This window comes from Podarcis muralis, chromosome 12 (assembly GCF_964188315.1).
Source record: "Podarcis muralis chromosome 12, rPodMur119.hap1.1, whole genome shotgun sequence".
Taxonomy (NCBI): Eukaryota; Metazoa; Chordata; class Lepidosauria; order Squamata; family Lacertidae; genus Podarcis; species Podarcis muralis.
Window position 1 is genome coordinate 51,294,211 of NC_135666.1, and position 16,664 is coordinate 51,310,874.

Genomic DNA, 16,664 nt, shown 5'->3' on the forward strand with positions numbered 1-16,664 from the left:
GGCCACCTGCTCAGTGTGTCAGAGCCAGGCATGGTTTGTGAGATAAATTGGGAAGCTGCCGGCAGGCTGAAGAAAAGGCAGCCAGGAGCAGGCCATGGCAGGAGGACACAGTTATGGTTTTGCCTCCAGCAAGGTTTTGCCTCCAGTGGCAAAGCATCCTGGGCCAGCCCTGTGTGTAATAATAATAATAATAATAATAATAATAATAATAATAATAATTTATTATTTATTCCCCACCCATCTGGCTGAGTTTCCCCAGCCACTCTGGGCAGCTTCCAATCAAGTGTTAAAAACAATACAGCATTAAATATTAAAAACTTCCCTAAACGGGGTTGCCTTCAGATGTCTTTTAAAGAGAAGATAGCTGCTTATTTCCTTCACATCTGAAGGGAGGGTGTTCCACAGGGCGGGCGCCACTACCAAGAAGGCCCTCTGTCTGGTTCCCTGTAACCTCACTTCTCGCAATGAGGGAACTGCCAGAAGGCCCTCGGAGCTGGATCTCAGTGTCCGGGCTGAACGATGTACCTGTACCACAGAAAATTCTGTCTGAACTCAGCACTTTTCTAATGACACCTTCTCATTATTTAAGGTCATTTTGGGTCTTCAGTGGCCTCCTATTTCATATTTCTGCGTTGGATGTATGGAGTGAACTTGGTCCTGTTTGGCTTGATATTTGGATTAGTTATAATTCCAGAGGTAAGTATGGAAATAATAATCCTCAGTAAAAAAAAAAAGGGTTTGGACCCAGAAGACATTGAGTTGCATCAGCTCATGTTGCAATAAGCCATACCATCTACACGGGCTTTTTTAATACATTGCATATAGACCGCCGGGGCAGACCTCTAGGGAAAGGCTGTCGCTCAGGGGCAGAAAGCATCTGCTTTGCATTCAGAGGGTTCTAGGTTCATTCTCCATGTACGTTGAGAGACCCCAGTCTGAAAGCTGGGACAACTGCTGCCACACTGTGTAGACAATATTGAAATAGACCGGCCAGTGGCCTAGAGCCAGCTTTTTATGTGCATGGGGACCCTCAAAAGTAGGTTTTTGGAGTGCCCAGGAAGAGGAGAGGAAAGCAGAAATCTGCTCTCACAGCACTGGATACAAACAGGGGTGGCGCTGTGGTCTAAACCACTGAGCCTCTTGGGCTTGCCAATCAGAAGATCGTGGTTCAAATACCCATGACAGGGTGAGCTCCCGTTGTTCTGTCCCAGCTCCTGCCAACCTATCAGTATGAAAGCACACCAGTGCAAGTAGATAAATAGGTACCACAATGACAGGAAGGTAAACAGCGTTTACGTGCACTCTGGTTTCCGGCACGGTTTTCCATTGTGCCAGAAGTGGTTTAGTCATGCTGGCCACATGACCCGGGAAAATGTCTATGGACAAACACCAGCTCCTTCGTCCTGAAAGCGAAATGAGTGCCGCAACTCCATAGTCGCCTTTGACTGGACTTAACCATCCAGGATTCCCTTACCTTTACCTACAAACCTTAGTCTGGACCCTGGACCCCGCCTTACATTGCTTCCTAATTTTAATATGTGCAGGCAGCAACGGCACATTTCTCTGCATGGAGCTATCAGATTCACCCTAGCATCTTGCTGCTATCATCTATCAGCCCCATCATCCTGAATTCTTGCATGCGCGCGCGCGCACACACACACACACACACACAGCACAGCACAAAGATTACTTCACAATCTTTGGGATGTTGTACTACAAAGCCTCTCTCCAGGCATGAACAATGCCCCCAACTTGATCCAGCTTTTTGTAGAGGAATGTGTGCTGCATAGAGAGATAAACATAATCCCTTTACGGCATTCAGGGGAAATATAACCCATCACATCCCCCAAGAATTCTGCCATCAGCCGAAAATGAGCAGAATACAGATTACTGCTATGTAAAATATGATCTTCACACATTAATTGTGAAAGGAGAATGTTTAAGTGTATGGGTGACTGGGGTTTTATTCTGAATTATCTTAGTTTCAATATTTTATTTTATTTCCAAGCAGGAAGGACAGTACAGCTACAAGCCATGCAAGGCAACAGATCAGTGTTAACTATATGAAATGGGAGACCACTGTAAAATCACAATATTTCTTAACTAATAGGAGACATCATTCTCATTCTCTGGTTCCTAGTCTAATATACTGCAAAGAACTGCATGTAAAAATTAGCCTTCAGATTTTTACCCACCCTTATTCTAATAGATTTTGTTAATTTGAACATGGCATCCATATACAACATCAACAATGCCATTCTGGTGTGGATTTGGTTTTAAACGGTGTTGTACAATGTTTTGTTGCTAAAAAAATCAGAAGGAATCTGTTCATAAAATAATGGTTACCAGTTCCCTTAATGTATTCAAGTAAAATTCCATATTTATATAGATTGCAGTGCCCAGATATAATTTTGGCACTGTGAATATTTCACAACTAAGCCTGCTTAAAACAGGGGAAGGGTAAGAAGCATAATTTAATTCAGAGAGGCAGCTGTGTTAGTCAGTTGCAGCAGAAACAACAGTCTTGTGACGCCAAAGCAGTGGCTCTCAATGGAGGATGTGGCATGCCACACTGGTGTGGCAAGAGAGGTTGGCAAATGTGGCAGGAATATTCAAGGACTATGAAAGAAACATTTGAACATTTCTGTGGAGAATGGATATACAACCAGAAACAGTATCCATGCCTCACTCCCAGAGCTTTGTGTATTCTTTGACAGTTCTCCATGACAAATTGTTGTGAACAGGGATTTTCAACTCTGACAAAGATGAAAGATTAGAAAAGAGAAAGGCTTCTTTGTGTTGATGAGGAGATGAGAGTTTGTCTCAAATTAGACTTGATATAAATGAGATTAGCCAACGAAAGCAAGCTCACACCTCTCGTTGAGTTATATATACGTACGTAAGATACATATAAAGGGACGCGGGTGGCACTGTGGGTAAAAGCCTCAGCCCCTAGGGCTTGCCGATCGAAAGGTCGGCGGTTCGAATCCCCGCGGCGGGGTGCGCTCCCGTTGCTCGGTCCCAGCGCTTGCCAACCTAGCAGTTTGAAAGCACCCCCGGGTGCAAGTAAATAGGGACCGCTTTCTAGCGGGAAGGTAAACGGCGTTTCCGTGTGCAGCTCTGGCTCGCCAGATGCAGCTTTGTCACGCTGGCCACGTGACCCGGAAGTGTCTCCGGACAGCGCTGGCCCCCGGCCTCTTGAGTGAGATGGGCGCACAACCCCAGAGTCTGGCAAGACTGGCCCGTACGGGCAGGGGTACCTTTACCTTAAGATACATATGCAAGAGGCTCATTATAATTATATTTTGGGAACAGATTGTGTTCTTATGCATTTGCATTGTTTTATATTTTATGGAGGTCCCACGATCATATTATAAAGGAGTTGCGCTCTATAAATCAAGCACTGCTAGTTGTTTCCTCTTTGTTCTCCAATGTATTTCTTACCAATAGAAAAGTTGGTGTGGCGCAAGCAAATGTTTATTCTGAAAGTGTGGCCCAGAGGGGGGAAAGTTTGAGGACCACTGGACTAACACAATTACTTTGGCATAGGTGGGTCTAGAGCAGTGTTTCCCAACCTTGTGCCTCCAGCTGTTTTTGAACTACAACTCCCATCATCCCTGACTAGCAAGACCAGTGGCAAGGGATGATGGGAATTGTAGTCCAAAAACAGCTGGAGGCACAAGGTTGGGAAACACTGGGAGAAAAACTGTAAAAAGTGGGGTCTGATGACAACAAAATGCAAAAAAGCACAGTCCCTGACAATTCAGTAAAGAGACTATTCACACCAACAGTAATTGGTGATAACATTGAGGATAACACTGGCTTAGAATGAATCTCTACATTTTGCCTCAAAACTTTCTTTCTAGGAGGGCTAGAGACTTTCTTTAAAAATAAAACTAGGGGCTGCCACCACAAGCTCACATTGCTTGCCAGCTCCACCTTTAGACCTTCTCAATTTCCCACCTCTTTCCTCTTATAGCTAGCCCCAAACCCACTTTCCTCATCTATTACAGCTGGAGTGCAGAATATTTTCTAGATAGAGGGACAGATATTTCTTTTCATATAAATCAGCCCATTTGTCTCACATTTTAAAAACAACACACCTTAACAACAGGAAAGGCAAGTTGCTGTGTTGTTATTGATGGGTCAGGAAATGAAAGGACATTTTCAATGCTTCAGAAATTATCTTTTAAAAAAATTATGATTAACTTGTTCCAGATATTAATGGGAGCACCATATGGAAGCATACCAAGAAAAATTGTACCCAGGGCTGAGCAAAAAACTGCCATGGATTTCTCTGTTCTTTGGGATTTTGAGGTAGGTGTCTTCAGATTTGTCTCAATTATTTACCGGTACTTCATTTGTATACCACCCATAGAACTGATTTTCTGGGTGATTCGCAAGCCATTACAGTGGTGCCCCGCAAGACGAATGCCTCGCAAGACGGAAAACCCGCTAGACGAAAGGGTTTTCCGTTTTTGAGTTGCTTCGCAAGACGATTTTCCCTATGGGCTTGCTTCACAAGACGAAATGTCTTGCTAGTCTTGCAATTTTTTCCCCGCTTCCCCCCCCTTTTTCTAAGCCGCTAAGCCGCTAATAGCGCTAATCCACTAAGCCGCTAATAGGGTTGCTTTGCAAGACGAAAAAACCGCTAAACGAAGAGAATCGCGGAACGGATTCTTTTCGTCTTGCGAGGCACCACTGTAAATATACAAAATACAATGTGTCAGGGAACTGCCATCGGAGGAACCGGTGGTGGAAGGGCTCACGCAGGCTGGGAGGGACTCAGCAGCTGAAGCAGGAACCAGCAGAGGGAGAGGTGGGTCTCTGGTGGAAGGGCTCACGCAGGCTGAAAGAGACTCAGCAGCTGAAGCAGGAACTAGCAAGGGGAGAGGTGGATCTCTGAGGGAAAGCGAGCAGGAGGGAGGGCTCAGGGACACGTCCAGCGAGAACAGTGGGGATGTATCTGAAGCTCCCATAGGGAGACCCACTCCTCGCCGGAAACTGTCACGCCGTGAGTCCAGAAGACGTGTTTCCGTTAAGGAGCTTTTATGCTGGAAACGATTCCGAAAGCAACCACTGTCGGAATCTGCAAGTGACTAGAGCAGCCATGTCTGAGGGGCTCTGTCACAGACAGAAGTTTGTGGGCTTGAACAAACTCTGAGGGACTGCGAATTTACGCACAAGCAGCTCATTATCCCATCACACAATGCAACACTTAAATGATACAAAAACAAACTAAAACCAGCATATAAAACCAGAGAGGTTTTATATAATGTAGTGCAAAAGATCTGAAAGCACTAAAATAAATATGCCTACTATAATTGAAAGTCCAAGGACAAAAATGTCTTCACCAAGGTCCAAGAAGACCAAAGTGTTGGGCATCAGCCAAACCTCTCTAGGAGGGCATTTCTCTAGATACTAGGGAGGGTCTGGAGGATCATTGAAGATCTTAAGTTTGGGGCAAGGACTTAAGGGAGAAGGCAATCCTTCAAGTCTCATGGCCTCAAGCTGTTTAGGCATCACTGCCAAGAAGACCCCTCTGCCTGGTGCTCTGAAACTTCACTCTTCTCTGTGAGGGAACCACCAGAAGACCTTTGGAGCTGCATCTCAGTGTCTGGGCTGAACTCAAATCAAGCAATGTAGATGTATGTGTGAACCAGTCCCAAGAATCCTCCCTATGTGTATGGGTGGAATAACATTAGCCTTCCCCTTAGTAGGGATCCATACACCACATTGCTGCCTCAAAGGTCCACAGAGCCAATCTGTCTGCAAAGGCACTGAAGCTCAGCACGAACTGCACCATAAGCATAATATCTGGGAAATGCTGAGATGAGATTTAAGCATGGAAGTAGATGAACAGCCAGCAGCGCTGATCCCGGCAGACCCTGCTTTTGAAAGTGCGTATTGGAGAGAGACTGTAAGACTTTCTCAACAAATGGGTTACATAAAAGAGGACAGAGGAGGAAAAAGAATAGGCTTCATTTGAGCTCAAGACAGCATTTCTGACAGAGTGTTCTGGAGGCTATAATCTTCATTTTATTCTTGCAGTGGGGAAAACCAGCAAAATAAAATGTAAGCACAGAGCGAGACCCCAAGCTGAAAATAAACTTTCTAATGAACACCGAAACAGAACTCGTTTGTGTTTGACTTCCCGTTGTGCTTTTTGCCTTTAGCTGTCCCAACAATGTACACAATAGATTTTGACCGTGTATCCACAGGGCTGCATGGTGCCCCTTATTTGCCTTCTTCCCACGGCCTCAGCCTCAGCAGCGACTCTGCTGAGGCAGAGAAGAACAAAAAGAGCCTTTTGTACACAGCAAGAGAACATTCAGACATCATGCTAGGTCAACAAACTATGGTCCACACAGCTCCTGCTCTGCTCCTCCCTTAGCTGGGGGGGACAAACCATAGACCAGCTGACTTTCGTATTATGTGAGGTTATCATGGTTCGTTTCCTCTCCAAACAAAGCACAAACTGAAGCCAGTGTTTATTTTTTGCTTCCCAGTGATGGTTTGCTTGATTGGGAAAAACCAACCACAAGTGCTGGTTCAGATGTAACACTAAGTCAGCCATTCCATCATAAAGTGCGAAAGCTCAAGCACGCACCAGCCAGCAGCTTATGGTTCAACAAGCAATGCTTTGTAGATCAGTGTTAGGTCTGAATGCAGCCACTGGTAGATATCATACTGAAATGGTTGTACCGTATTTTTCGCCCTATAGGACGCACTTTTTCCCCTCCAAAAATGAAGGGGAAATCTGGGTGCGTCCTATGGGGCGAATGCAGGCTTTCGCTGAAACCTGGAGAGCGAGAGGGGTCAGTGCGCACTGACCCCTTTCACTCTCCAGACTTCGTGGACCTCTCCGCAAGCAGCGGGAGCGCTCCCGCTGCTTGGGAGAGTTGCCGGCATGCCGAAGCCTGCACGCGCTGAGATCAGCGCGTCCAGGCTTCGCAGACCTCTCCGCAAGCAGTGGGAGCCAGCGCTGGGCTCCCACGGCTTGCAGAGAGCTGCCTGTTTGGGGGCTGGGGTCGGGGGAAGCTCGGGCCTCCCCCGCCCCAGCCCCGTGCCTGGGGGGGGGGAAATAATTTTTTTCCCTTTATTCCCCCCCCCAAAAAAACTAGGTGCGCCTTATGGGACGGTGCGTCCTATAGGGCGAAAAATACGGTATATTCCAAACAATTTACGCAAAAACAAAAGAGGCTTTGGCTGATATATCCTACGCCCTTTTAAAATGTGGTTCTTTTGGGGGGGTATTGGGTTGTTGTTTTTATTCTGACTATATATATATTGTGGTTTTATATATGTAATCATTATATATTGTGGTTTTATATTTTGATTTTGTTCTGTGAACCGCCCTCAGACCTCTGGGTATAGGGTTGTATACAAATTCAAGACATAAATAAAATATATTAAGTTAGGGCTTATCCACACTTTTGCCCCACTTTTTCCAGGCACAGGTCTGTGCTTGGGGGGTCTTTTATTTGGGTGGGGGAGGGTTTGCCCCTGACCTTTCCCTGTGGAAAACTGCTCTTTAGCAATTGCCAATATGTGTCCTGAATCCCTGGCCTACCTGGCAGCAAGTCCGGGGGTCAAATCACATGAGCAAAGTCAGGAAATGCAATCCAGGGTCAATCCAAGTAGCCAAGTCTGAAGTCCAGCAGTCAGGACACAGTCCAGAGTCAAACCCAAAACATAGTCTTGGAGCATCTAAGCCAAGGTTCATCAACATGGGCAGTTGAGCAGACACAAGACCTCAGCTCTACTTCCAGTTTGTTCTTGGCCTGCTGATTGCAGCACCTGGGCTTGATGAGGCCTGTGACCCTCACCTGTTGTGAGCCTACTCCAGCTGAGGAATCACACCCATCTTCCCAGAGCTAGCAAGCCCTACCTGGCCAGCTAGGGAGATGGTCTGTGGGCCCTTGTCTGCTCAGCCTCCTGGAGCACCCCTTCCGCTGCTCCCTATTCTTCAGAGCCCATCACATTCATGGTGACATGGGGCCCTCTGGCCCATGATGGGTCCTGCTGCTCTGGTTCCTGTGCACTGACCCCCCCCATCCCCTCATCATCCTCTGTCACCCCATGAGTACTTCCTTCCCTGTCCCCTGCTTTCCCCTGTGTGTCCCAGTCCGGCAACATCCCTTGCCAGGATCCTCTTCCTCCTCACCGTCATCCTGGCAGTTCATGGGAATTTGGGTTTTCCATGAATTGATGTTTGTTCCAATTGAGCTTTAAAGAGCGGGCTTTGTGGGGAAAGCTCTGTGGCAAAAAAAAAAAAAAAAAGGACACCTGGGCCCAGAATTTTTAAAGTGCAGACCATGCCTGGAAAGAACGAAGGAAAGGTAAATGTGGATAAGCTCTTGGACTCAGAGTAGACCTATTGAAATCAGTGAACTTAAGCCCAGTGATTTTAGTGAGTCTACTCTGTGTATCACCCTTTGACTGAAGGTGGAGGGGGGAGATTAGAGTCTCTTCCAATATTGTTTCAGAAGACAGACATGTCACACTCATAGAGATATGAAGGCATAACTTGGGAAAGGAAATCTATCTCGCTGTCTCAGGGACAATGGAGCTGATCTGGTGATTGTACGAGAATTCTGTCTGACATAGTAACGTCTATGAAATAGCAATCTGTGACCTCTCTGCTCGACTTCTATTTTTGCTTCTTTTCTCGCACACACAGCAGAGGTAGCAGCCCACAGATAACTTGCAAAGGGATAATGAAAATTAATTTTAGCAGCCTTTCCTGGATGCTGCTTCACTGGGGCTGTACGCAGGAGTGAAAAATTGATCCCTGCAAGAGGGAGATGCAATGCAATACATTTCATCTCCTAATGCCGAGGAGTTGCTCATCAGACTAGGACTGTTGCCACCCTAAGCACAATTCCTGGGGTGTAAGACACATTGAACTCAGTGGGAAGTTTGAATAAGCAATGGGCTGAAAAATTGCTTAGCACAGCCCAAAAGGAAATGCAACTAAAGCTTATGCTCATATGATCTCTTGTGCCCAATCAAAAGCGCCTGCCACAATGGTAGGCATCAATCAGCACACCAGCGAAGTCATAAATGGGCATCTCATTCCGCAATGAGGAGTAAGCTGAATTCAGGTTGTCGCCCTCACTAGGCTTGCATCCAGTGCTGATTACGAAGTTATGTTTCGATCTGATATGCATAAAAATGAACATCTAATATGCTCAAACTGATTTAGGCTGTTTTGTTCCCCTTCCTAGGGCTACATTAAGTATTCTGCTGTTTTCTATGGCTACTACAACAACCAAAGGACAATTGGCTGGCTAAAGTACAGGCTACCAATGGCCTATTTCATGGTTGGCGTTGTCGGTGTATACGGATACAGTATAATAGTTGTCATAAGATCGTAAGTCCAGCTCTTACTTTAGCATGGCTTTTTCTGACAAACTGGTAGTGTTAGCGTATGGTGCGTTCTTGCCTTGTGTGGTGAACAGGTTATGCTCAGAAAAGCCTGTCGCCCACCTTCCTTGCCCTAACACTCCCAGTTGAGTTTTCTCTGCTATTTGCTGACACCCCCCCCCCCTAATCTTGCAGCCCTGGTGGGAGGGGACCTGGAATGCACCAAAGCAATTATTTTTTTTACAAATAAAGGCTCTGAGCCATTGCTCTTTGCACTCCTTGGTCCCACAACTCACTAGGGAACACAGGTAGAACTTCCAGCTGCCGTATTGTACACCTAGAGGCGGTTTTAGGGCAGTGCCAGCAGTTCGCCCACATTGGGTATGAAGTCAGGGAGGGCACCTTCTTAAAGCCCATTAAGTGCTTGCCCAGATTCAGGAAGGAAGCATGAGGGCTCTGACAGGGTCCTAGAGCCCTCCTTCCTCCTTCCCAAAGCTTGGCACCTCTTACCTGACTTTGGGAAGGCAGGGCGAGGGCTGCAGAGGGTGTCAAATGTTGGCCTCACGCTAGGCTGAATGAATATTATTATTTTGGTCACAGACCAGTTCCAGCCCACATACAATATCAAGGAAGTCATAAAACACGATAGGGATACATTTGAATTTGCAATTGGGTATAACAGGGACAGTACAGATATAGGTAAAGGGTAAAGGGACCCCTGACCATTAGGTCCAGTCATGGCTGACTCTGGGGTTGCGGCGCTCATCTCGCTTTATTGGCCGAGGGAGCCTGCGTACAGCTTCTGGGTCATGTGGCCAGCATGACTAAGCCGCTTCTGGCGAACCAGAGCAGCGCACCGTTTACCTTCCCGCCGGAGCGGTACCTATTTATCTACTTGCACTTTGACGTGCTTTCAAACTGCTAGGTTGGCAGGAGCAGGGACCAAGCAATGGGAGCTCACCCCTTCATGGGGATTCGAACCGCCGACCTTCTGATCAACAAGTCCTAGGTTATGTGGTTTAACCCACAGGCAGTGGCGTAGCGTGGGTTGTCAGCACCCAGGGCAAGGCAAGTAATTAGCGCCCCCTAACCCGTGGATTTGCGCCCCCTAACCTGTGGATTTGCCCTAACCCCAGATGTTGCGCCCGGTGCGGCCGGCCCCCCCTGCACCCCCCACGCTACGCCACTGCCCACAGGGCCACCCGCGTCCCTAGTACAGATATAGCAACAGTTTAAAAATATATAAGTTAAAACTTAGTCACTAACATATAGCCTAAAATTATCATTTAAAATCTTAATCATTATGATAGCACAGCTTGTTCCCTAAGTTTTATGGCAATCGCACAGAATTTGGCTACCCTTAACGTGATCTCAGGATCCTTGTCCTCTACCAGGGATTTTAGACATTGAAGTTCAGATTCATATGGAGATTTTTGCATGGCAGGGGTAATAAATACTGAGCGTATATCCCCGTAGAAATGTCAGCATAACAAGGCATGAGAGACAGTTTCTACCTCCATCAAGCCACAGGGGCAGACTCGTTCCACGTATGGTTTACCCTCAAATCTGCCCTGCAATAAGGCAGATGGCAGCACATTGAATCTAGCGAGGGTAAATGACCGTCTGTATTTAGGTATTTGTAATTTTGACAAATAATTTGCTGGGGTACATCCTCTCCCATTATCTTTTATTGCTGGGTGTTTATTCATCTCGCTCATGTGGCATTGCAGTTCCACATCCCAAATTCGTTGGCGGATTATTGCTCTAGCTTTCTCATAACCTACAACTATCAGGGCCTGTGGGGAAAACCCCAGGCCTCTTAGCTTTTCATGCAGTGAAAATCCCATTTGGATTGGGAGGAATCCAGTAGGGTTAAGGGTGCCAACACAACAAGGATAAAGATAAGTTTTAACCAATAATGGATCTTCAGAATCCGTATCCGAGCGCTAACAGGTGACATAGCAACAAAGTCTGCCCCTGCTACTCTGAGATCAAAGCAGTTTGCTCGTTTCCATGGCAGACCTCCTCCTCTAAACTTCATAAAACCTAGGAACTCTTAAGGCCAACACACCCTGTGTTTCCCAGACAGTCCCCTATAAATTACTCAGAGCAGGGGCAGAAGTAGGCTTTATTTCACCCGGTTCAAAGACCAACTTGGCACCCACCCCACCCCATGAATTGTTCATTACACGCAAATGCCGCGCTTCATTGCACCACCGGGTAACCCATGTTATGAAAATATGCGGTTGCACCTTAGTTAAAAGCAACATCTTCAAATGCATGCAAGGACGGCCCCACATTAAAGCCCCCTAATTACAATTCCCACAAAAGAATCATTCTTTCCAAGCAGTGCTTTCTGTCCTGGCACAAATTGCTTATTGTTATCCGTAATTCTCTCCAATTCTGTCCCCGAGAAGCTTCTTGAAACAGGGCAAGTCGCTGCTCTCATCCATTCAGTTCTTTTCTTGGAGTGCTAACAAAGCAGTTCCATTGTCACTCGATGCAATTATTTTTTTAACGGCATCGTTTTAGCAAGCAGGAAAGTGCACTGAAACCCCTGGCAGTTTATAAAGCTGACATACTTCTGTTTTAACCGCACCAGGTACACGGCGTGAAGAAACGCTCCTAAGAACAAGCTGCTTTAAAAAGTGGATGTAGGGAGGAAAACACAAGGTAGACCCCAGACTCACAAGCCTGAAATCTCCCCTCCAGATTTTCCAGTTGGTTGGGACCTGCTGATAAATCCTACATTAAGGTTGTGAAGGCATGCCCTGATCACCCCCCCCTACTATTTTGATAAGACAGCCCCGCACAAATGCTGCAAAAAGGGTACTTAAGATGCCTACCTGAAAGAAGACCTGGCCAACTGGCTTTGGTGCCCCACTGGTCAGAGGTCACTCTCTCAAAGGCAGGGGAGAGAGCCTTTCAAACGCTGAGCTGTCTTGCCTCTAGGTCACTCCTATCGCCATGGTCCAGACTGCAATTGCCATATCAGCAGGAAGCTGATTATCCTTGCTGCCTAACATCTAGAATTATCATATTGTAGCAGCTAGGGTTAGGGCTCGTCCAGGGTTAGAGCCAAAATGCTCTGCTTTATTTTGTATTCTGTTCTGACTTCCTACCTCCCCCCCCCCCCCCAATGTTTCATTTCAAATGCAGTTTCACAGTTTGACTGCTGAACTGTGTGCAACTGCCAACATCAGGATTCTAGAATCCCCCTGTGTCTAGCTAGGCACTTGGAATTAATACGACTTAAAGTTTAGAATGAGAGTCATAAGAGACCAGCACGTTCTTTGAGTTCCCTTCCAACTCTTCAATTGGATTTTGAGCTCTGAGAGAGATTTGGGGAGTTTGGAGTGCCTTTGCACTCTGAGACAGCACTATCACATATTTTCATAATATGGCTTTGCCTGTGGTGCATTGAAGTGCGGCGTTTGCATGTAATGAACAATTCAGACATGTGGGTACATCTCTGGCAAAGCAGTTCAGTTTTTTCTTGCAGTTTTCCCCTCGGCCAGGTACAGGACTGGAATTAAGCCCAGCAAGGAGGGAAAATGCATTTTAGGAGGGATTATATGAATGGGTTAAGCATCTCCTGCCCCGTCCCCCCCCCCCCACGGCCCTCCACAACTGCCTCCTCATCCTTTACAGTTAAACTGCAAAAACAAGTTTGAAAACTCCAAGTTTGTCAAGGAAACAGAAAGTGTCACTGTGGTGCTCCAAAACATGGTGCATAGATCAGTGTTTCCCAACCGGTGTTCCACGGCACACTAGTGTGCCGTGAGACGTTGCCTGGTGTGCCGCGGGAAAAATTGGCGGGGGGGGGGGGGAATAAAGGGGGGAAAAAATTATTCCCCCACCGCCAGGCGTGGGGCTGGGGCGGGGGAAGCCCGAGCTTCCCCCTCCCCCAGAACGGGACCCAGAGCCATGCCGAAGCTGCGCGCAGCTTTGGCATCGCTCTGGGAGCTTGCGGGGCTGGGGGAGGAGGAAGCCCTCCGCCAGCCTCCAAACCATGTCGGGAGACAGCGGGATGGCGCGCTGCGCCTCTCCCGCTGTCCCCCGAGTTAGCAGGGCTGGCGATGGGGAGGAGCAGGCTTCTCCCCCCGCCAGCCTTCCAGCCAAGTCGGGGGGCAGCGGCAAGGGCGCGCTGCGCCTCTCCCGCTGTCCCCCGAGTTTGCGGGGCTGGCGATGGGGAGGAGCAGGCTTCTCCACCCACCAGCCTTCCAGCCAAGTCGGGGGGGGGAGCGGCAAGGGCGCGCTGCGCCTCTCCCGTTGTCCCCCGAGTTTGCGGGGCTGGCGATGGGGAGGAGCAGGCTTCTCCCCCCCGCCAGCCTTCTAGCCAAGTCGGGGGACAGCGGGAAGGGCGCGCTGCGCCTCTCCCGCTGTCCCCCGAGTTTGCGGGGCTGGCGATGGGGAGGAGCAGGCTTCTCCCCCCGCCAGCCTTCCAGCCAAGTCGGGGGGGAGCAGCAAGGGCGCGCTGCGCCTCTCCCGCTGTCCCCCGAGTTTGCGGGGCTGGCGATGGGGAGGAGCAGGCTTCTCCCCCCGCCAGCCTTCCAGCCAAGTTGGGGGGCAGCGGCAAGGGCGCGCTGCGTTTCTCCGCTGTCCCGGACGGCTTTCAAAAGCCTGCCTTCAAAAGCCGTCCGGGACAGCGGAGAAACGCGCTGCCTTTCTCCGCTCTCCCGGGAAGGCAGGCAGGGGGGAGCAAAGGCTTTCGCCCCCGCCCGCCTTCAGAAGAGGTCAAGGACCTTCTAAAGCCATCCGGGACAGTGGTGAAACGCGCTGCCTTTCTCCGCTCTCCCGGGAAGGCAGGCAGGGGGGAGCAAAGACTTTCGCCCCCGCCCACCTTCAGAAGAGGACCTCTTCTGAAGGCGGGCGGGGGGCGAAAATCTTTGTCCCCCCTGCCTGCCTTCCCAGGGGCTTTTAAATCGCCCCGGACAGCGGAGAAGTCCTCCGCTGTCCCGGGCGATTTTAAAATGCCGCCCGCCAGCATTTTAAGATTGCCCCGGACAGCGGAGAAGTCCTCCGCTGTCCCAGGGTTTTTTAAAATGCTGGGGGTGGGAAGAAAAGCCCTTGTCCCCCCCCCCCCAGCCTTCAGAAGAGGTCGGGGGACAGACTGTCCCCGGACCTGGTCTGAAGGTGGTTTCCCTAGGAACGCATTAATTGATTTTCAATGCATTCCTATGGGAAACCGTGCATCGCAAGACGAAAAACTCGCAAGACGAAGAGACTTGCGGAACGAATTAATTTCGTCTTGCGAGGCACCACTGTATCCAGAGAGGCGGCCTTCAGGCGAGTTTTAATTTTAATTTTCCTTCTCCCACTTAATGCCCCACGCTCGCCTGAGCAGCTTGCAGTCCTCGGTAACCACGGCGACCCGAGGGAGGGGAGGGAACAGGGAAGTCGAGGGCGGCGGCGAGCCGCGATGACATCAGTGGGCCGCGCCGCCTCGCCCTGGCACGGTGTGAGAGCCCCGGCTAGTGGTGCGAGCTTCAGAATAAGTGGGATCCGCGTGCGCGAGACCGAGATCGCGGGTAAGGAACTGACCCTCTTTGAACTTTTGAAAAGATGTGTGCAGTATGAAACCACATGCTTAATGTCCTGTGGGAGTTTAGCCTTGAGTGCCTTACGCCCCCCCCCCCCTGTGGATTCTTTGTGCAAAGAGGGAACTTAGTCCCAACAAAGTGGAAAATCAAGATGCACATTCATGCTTATCACTGTGGCGAAGGGGCACACATTTTCTCTTTGGCCATCACACTGGAATTCTGAACAAAGCATGCCTGGGTCACCTTGCACATCCTTTTTTCTTTTTTTAATGCTTCTACATAACATGTGAAGATGCCCTCAGCACACTATGGGAACATTTTCCCTGGCTTGCAAGTACATTGAAGGCTATCAGAAAGCTAAAAATAGGAACATCAAGCATTTAAAGTGAGCTTCATGCGCCACAAACAAAGCCAGGAATAGATTCTTTATCTTACAACTCTCATTCCAACCCTTAATCCCACAAACCTAGCATTCGAAACTCCCATTGTTCTAGGCGCGTTTTGTGACAGGGGATTTCATTAGTGCGAGCAGTTTCTGAGCTCTGGGCGCAGTACTGCGCCTAAGATTTCAGATTAAAACTGCAGAGTGGAAGGAAAGGAGGGCCTTTTTCTGCCTCCCCACTTCCAGCCACTCTCTGAAGACTGGAGAAGAGACCCTCTTAAGAATATGAAACATAAAATTGTGATTAAAAGGTTTAACCAAAGTTGTTTTACTGGTAGCAGCCTAAAATGGAATCTTCCCATTCAGAGGCAAAATGAAATGACAGTTTTGTGGCATCATAAATGCACGCATGTAGGACTCCTGAATCAGCGCGCCCTGATGTGTATTCACAATTATATATATTTGCTGCCTGAAATGCCCACGTAGAAGTCTCAAAGAGCTGTGCTGCCCTGGAAAACACAGACCTCTCTGCTCGCAGAAGAGAGGCATCTAGTGGCTGAATAGCATATTGTAAGCAACCGTGTATGACTTTGTTGATCTGCAGAATGGCCCGGAATGCCCATGAAGACACGGGCGACGGGGATGATGAGAGCTTCATTTTTAGCTGGAAAATGTTCACTAGTTGGGACTACCTCATAGGCAACCCAGAGACAGCCGACAACAAGTTTGCATCCATTACAACTAGTTTCAAGGTAATCACCACCTTAACTTTCCTCTCTGCAGCAAGATCCTTGTCTCTCGAGATGCTACTGCATTGCACCTTTGGCAGAATTTCAATGAGGGAAGAATACTCATTTTATCTAGCTAGGGAGTCACGTTTAGACACACTTTTGTGATTGTATCAAAAGCTTAATGGTGTTTTTTCTTTTCATATCCCAGCTACTGGCATCATCCATCAGTCTCTTCTTTTGCACTTTCTAGTTATCCCATTTCACAAAGGAAAGCTTGGCAGTATTGTTGCATTGTACAGTGGAGGCTGAAAACCCAAAAGACGCATTAGAAACATCCTAACTTCTTTGTGGGTTTAAAAAAAAATCAGTTATGATTCTTGAACTGAACACAACCCATATAATAATGCAGTTGATTCAGATATTTTCCTGCTTTCTCAGGGACAATGCCCAATACTACTAAACTTTAGCTTCTCCTTAACAAGCTTCAGTCTTTCTAAAGTTTAACTTTATTTTAAAATATTTATAGGGCTGCTTTTCAGAGTAAAACTCTCTCAAGGTGGCTTACATAATAAACCGGCGATACTAAAAAAAACACCACACAACCTGCCCAGAATATATAATACGATGTTAGCTAAAAGG

At 48.0% G+C, this 16,664-nt stretch overlaps 1 protein-coding gene across 1 annotated transcript in view; it reads left to right on the forward strand.

Moving 5' to 3' along the window:
* Positions 1 to 16,664, forward strand: part of TMC2 (transmembrane channel like 2) — a 58,580-nt gene that overhangs the window by 15,795 nt on the left and 26,121 nt on the right. Inside the window, 4 exon segments of the mRNA XM_077916358.1 lie at positions 590 to 696; positions 4,219 to 4,317; positions 9,231 to 9,376; positions 15,899 to 16,046. Coding sequence (XP_077772484.1) covers positions 590 to 696; positions 4,219 to 4,317; positions 9,231 to 9,376; positions 15,899 to 16,046 — 500 coding nt within the window.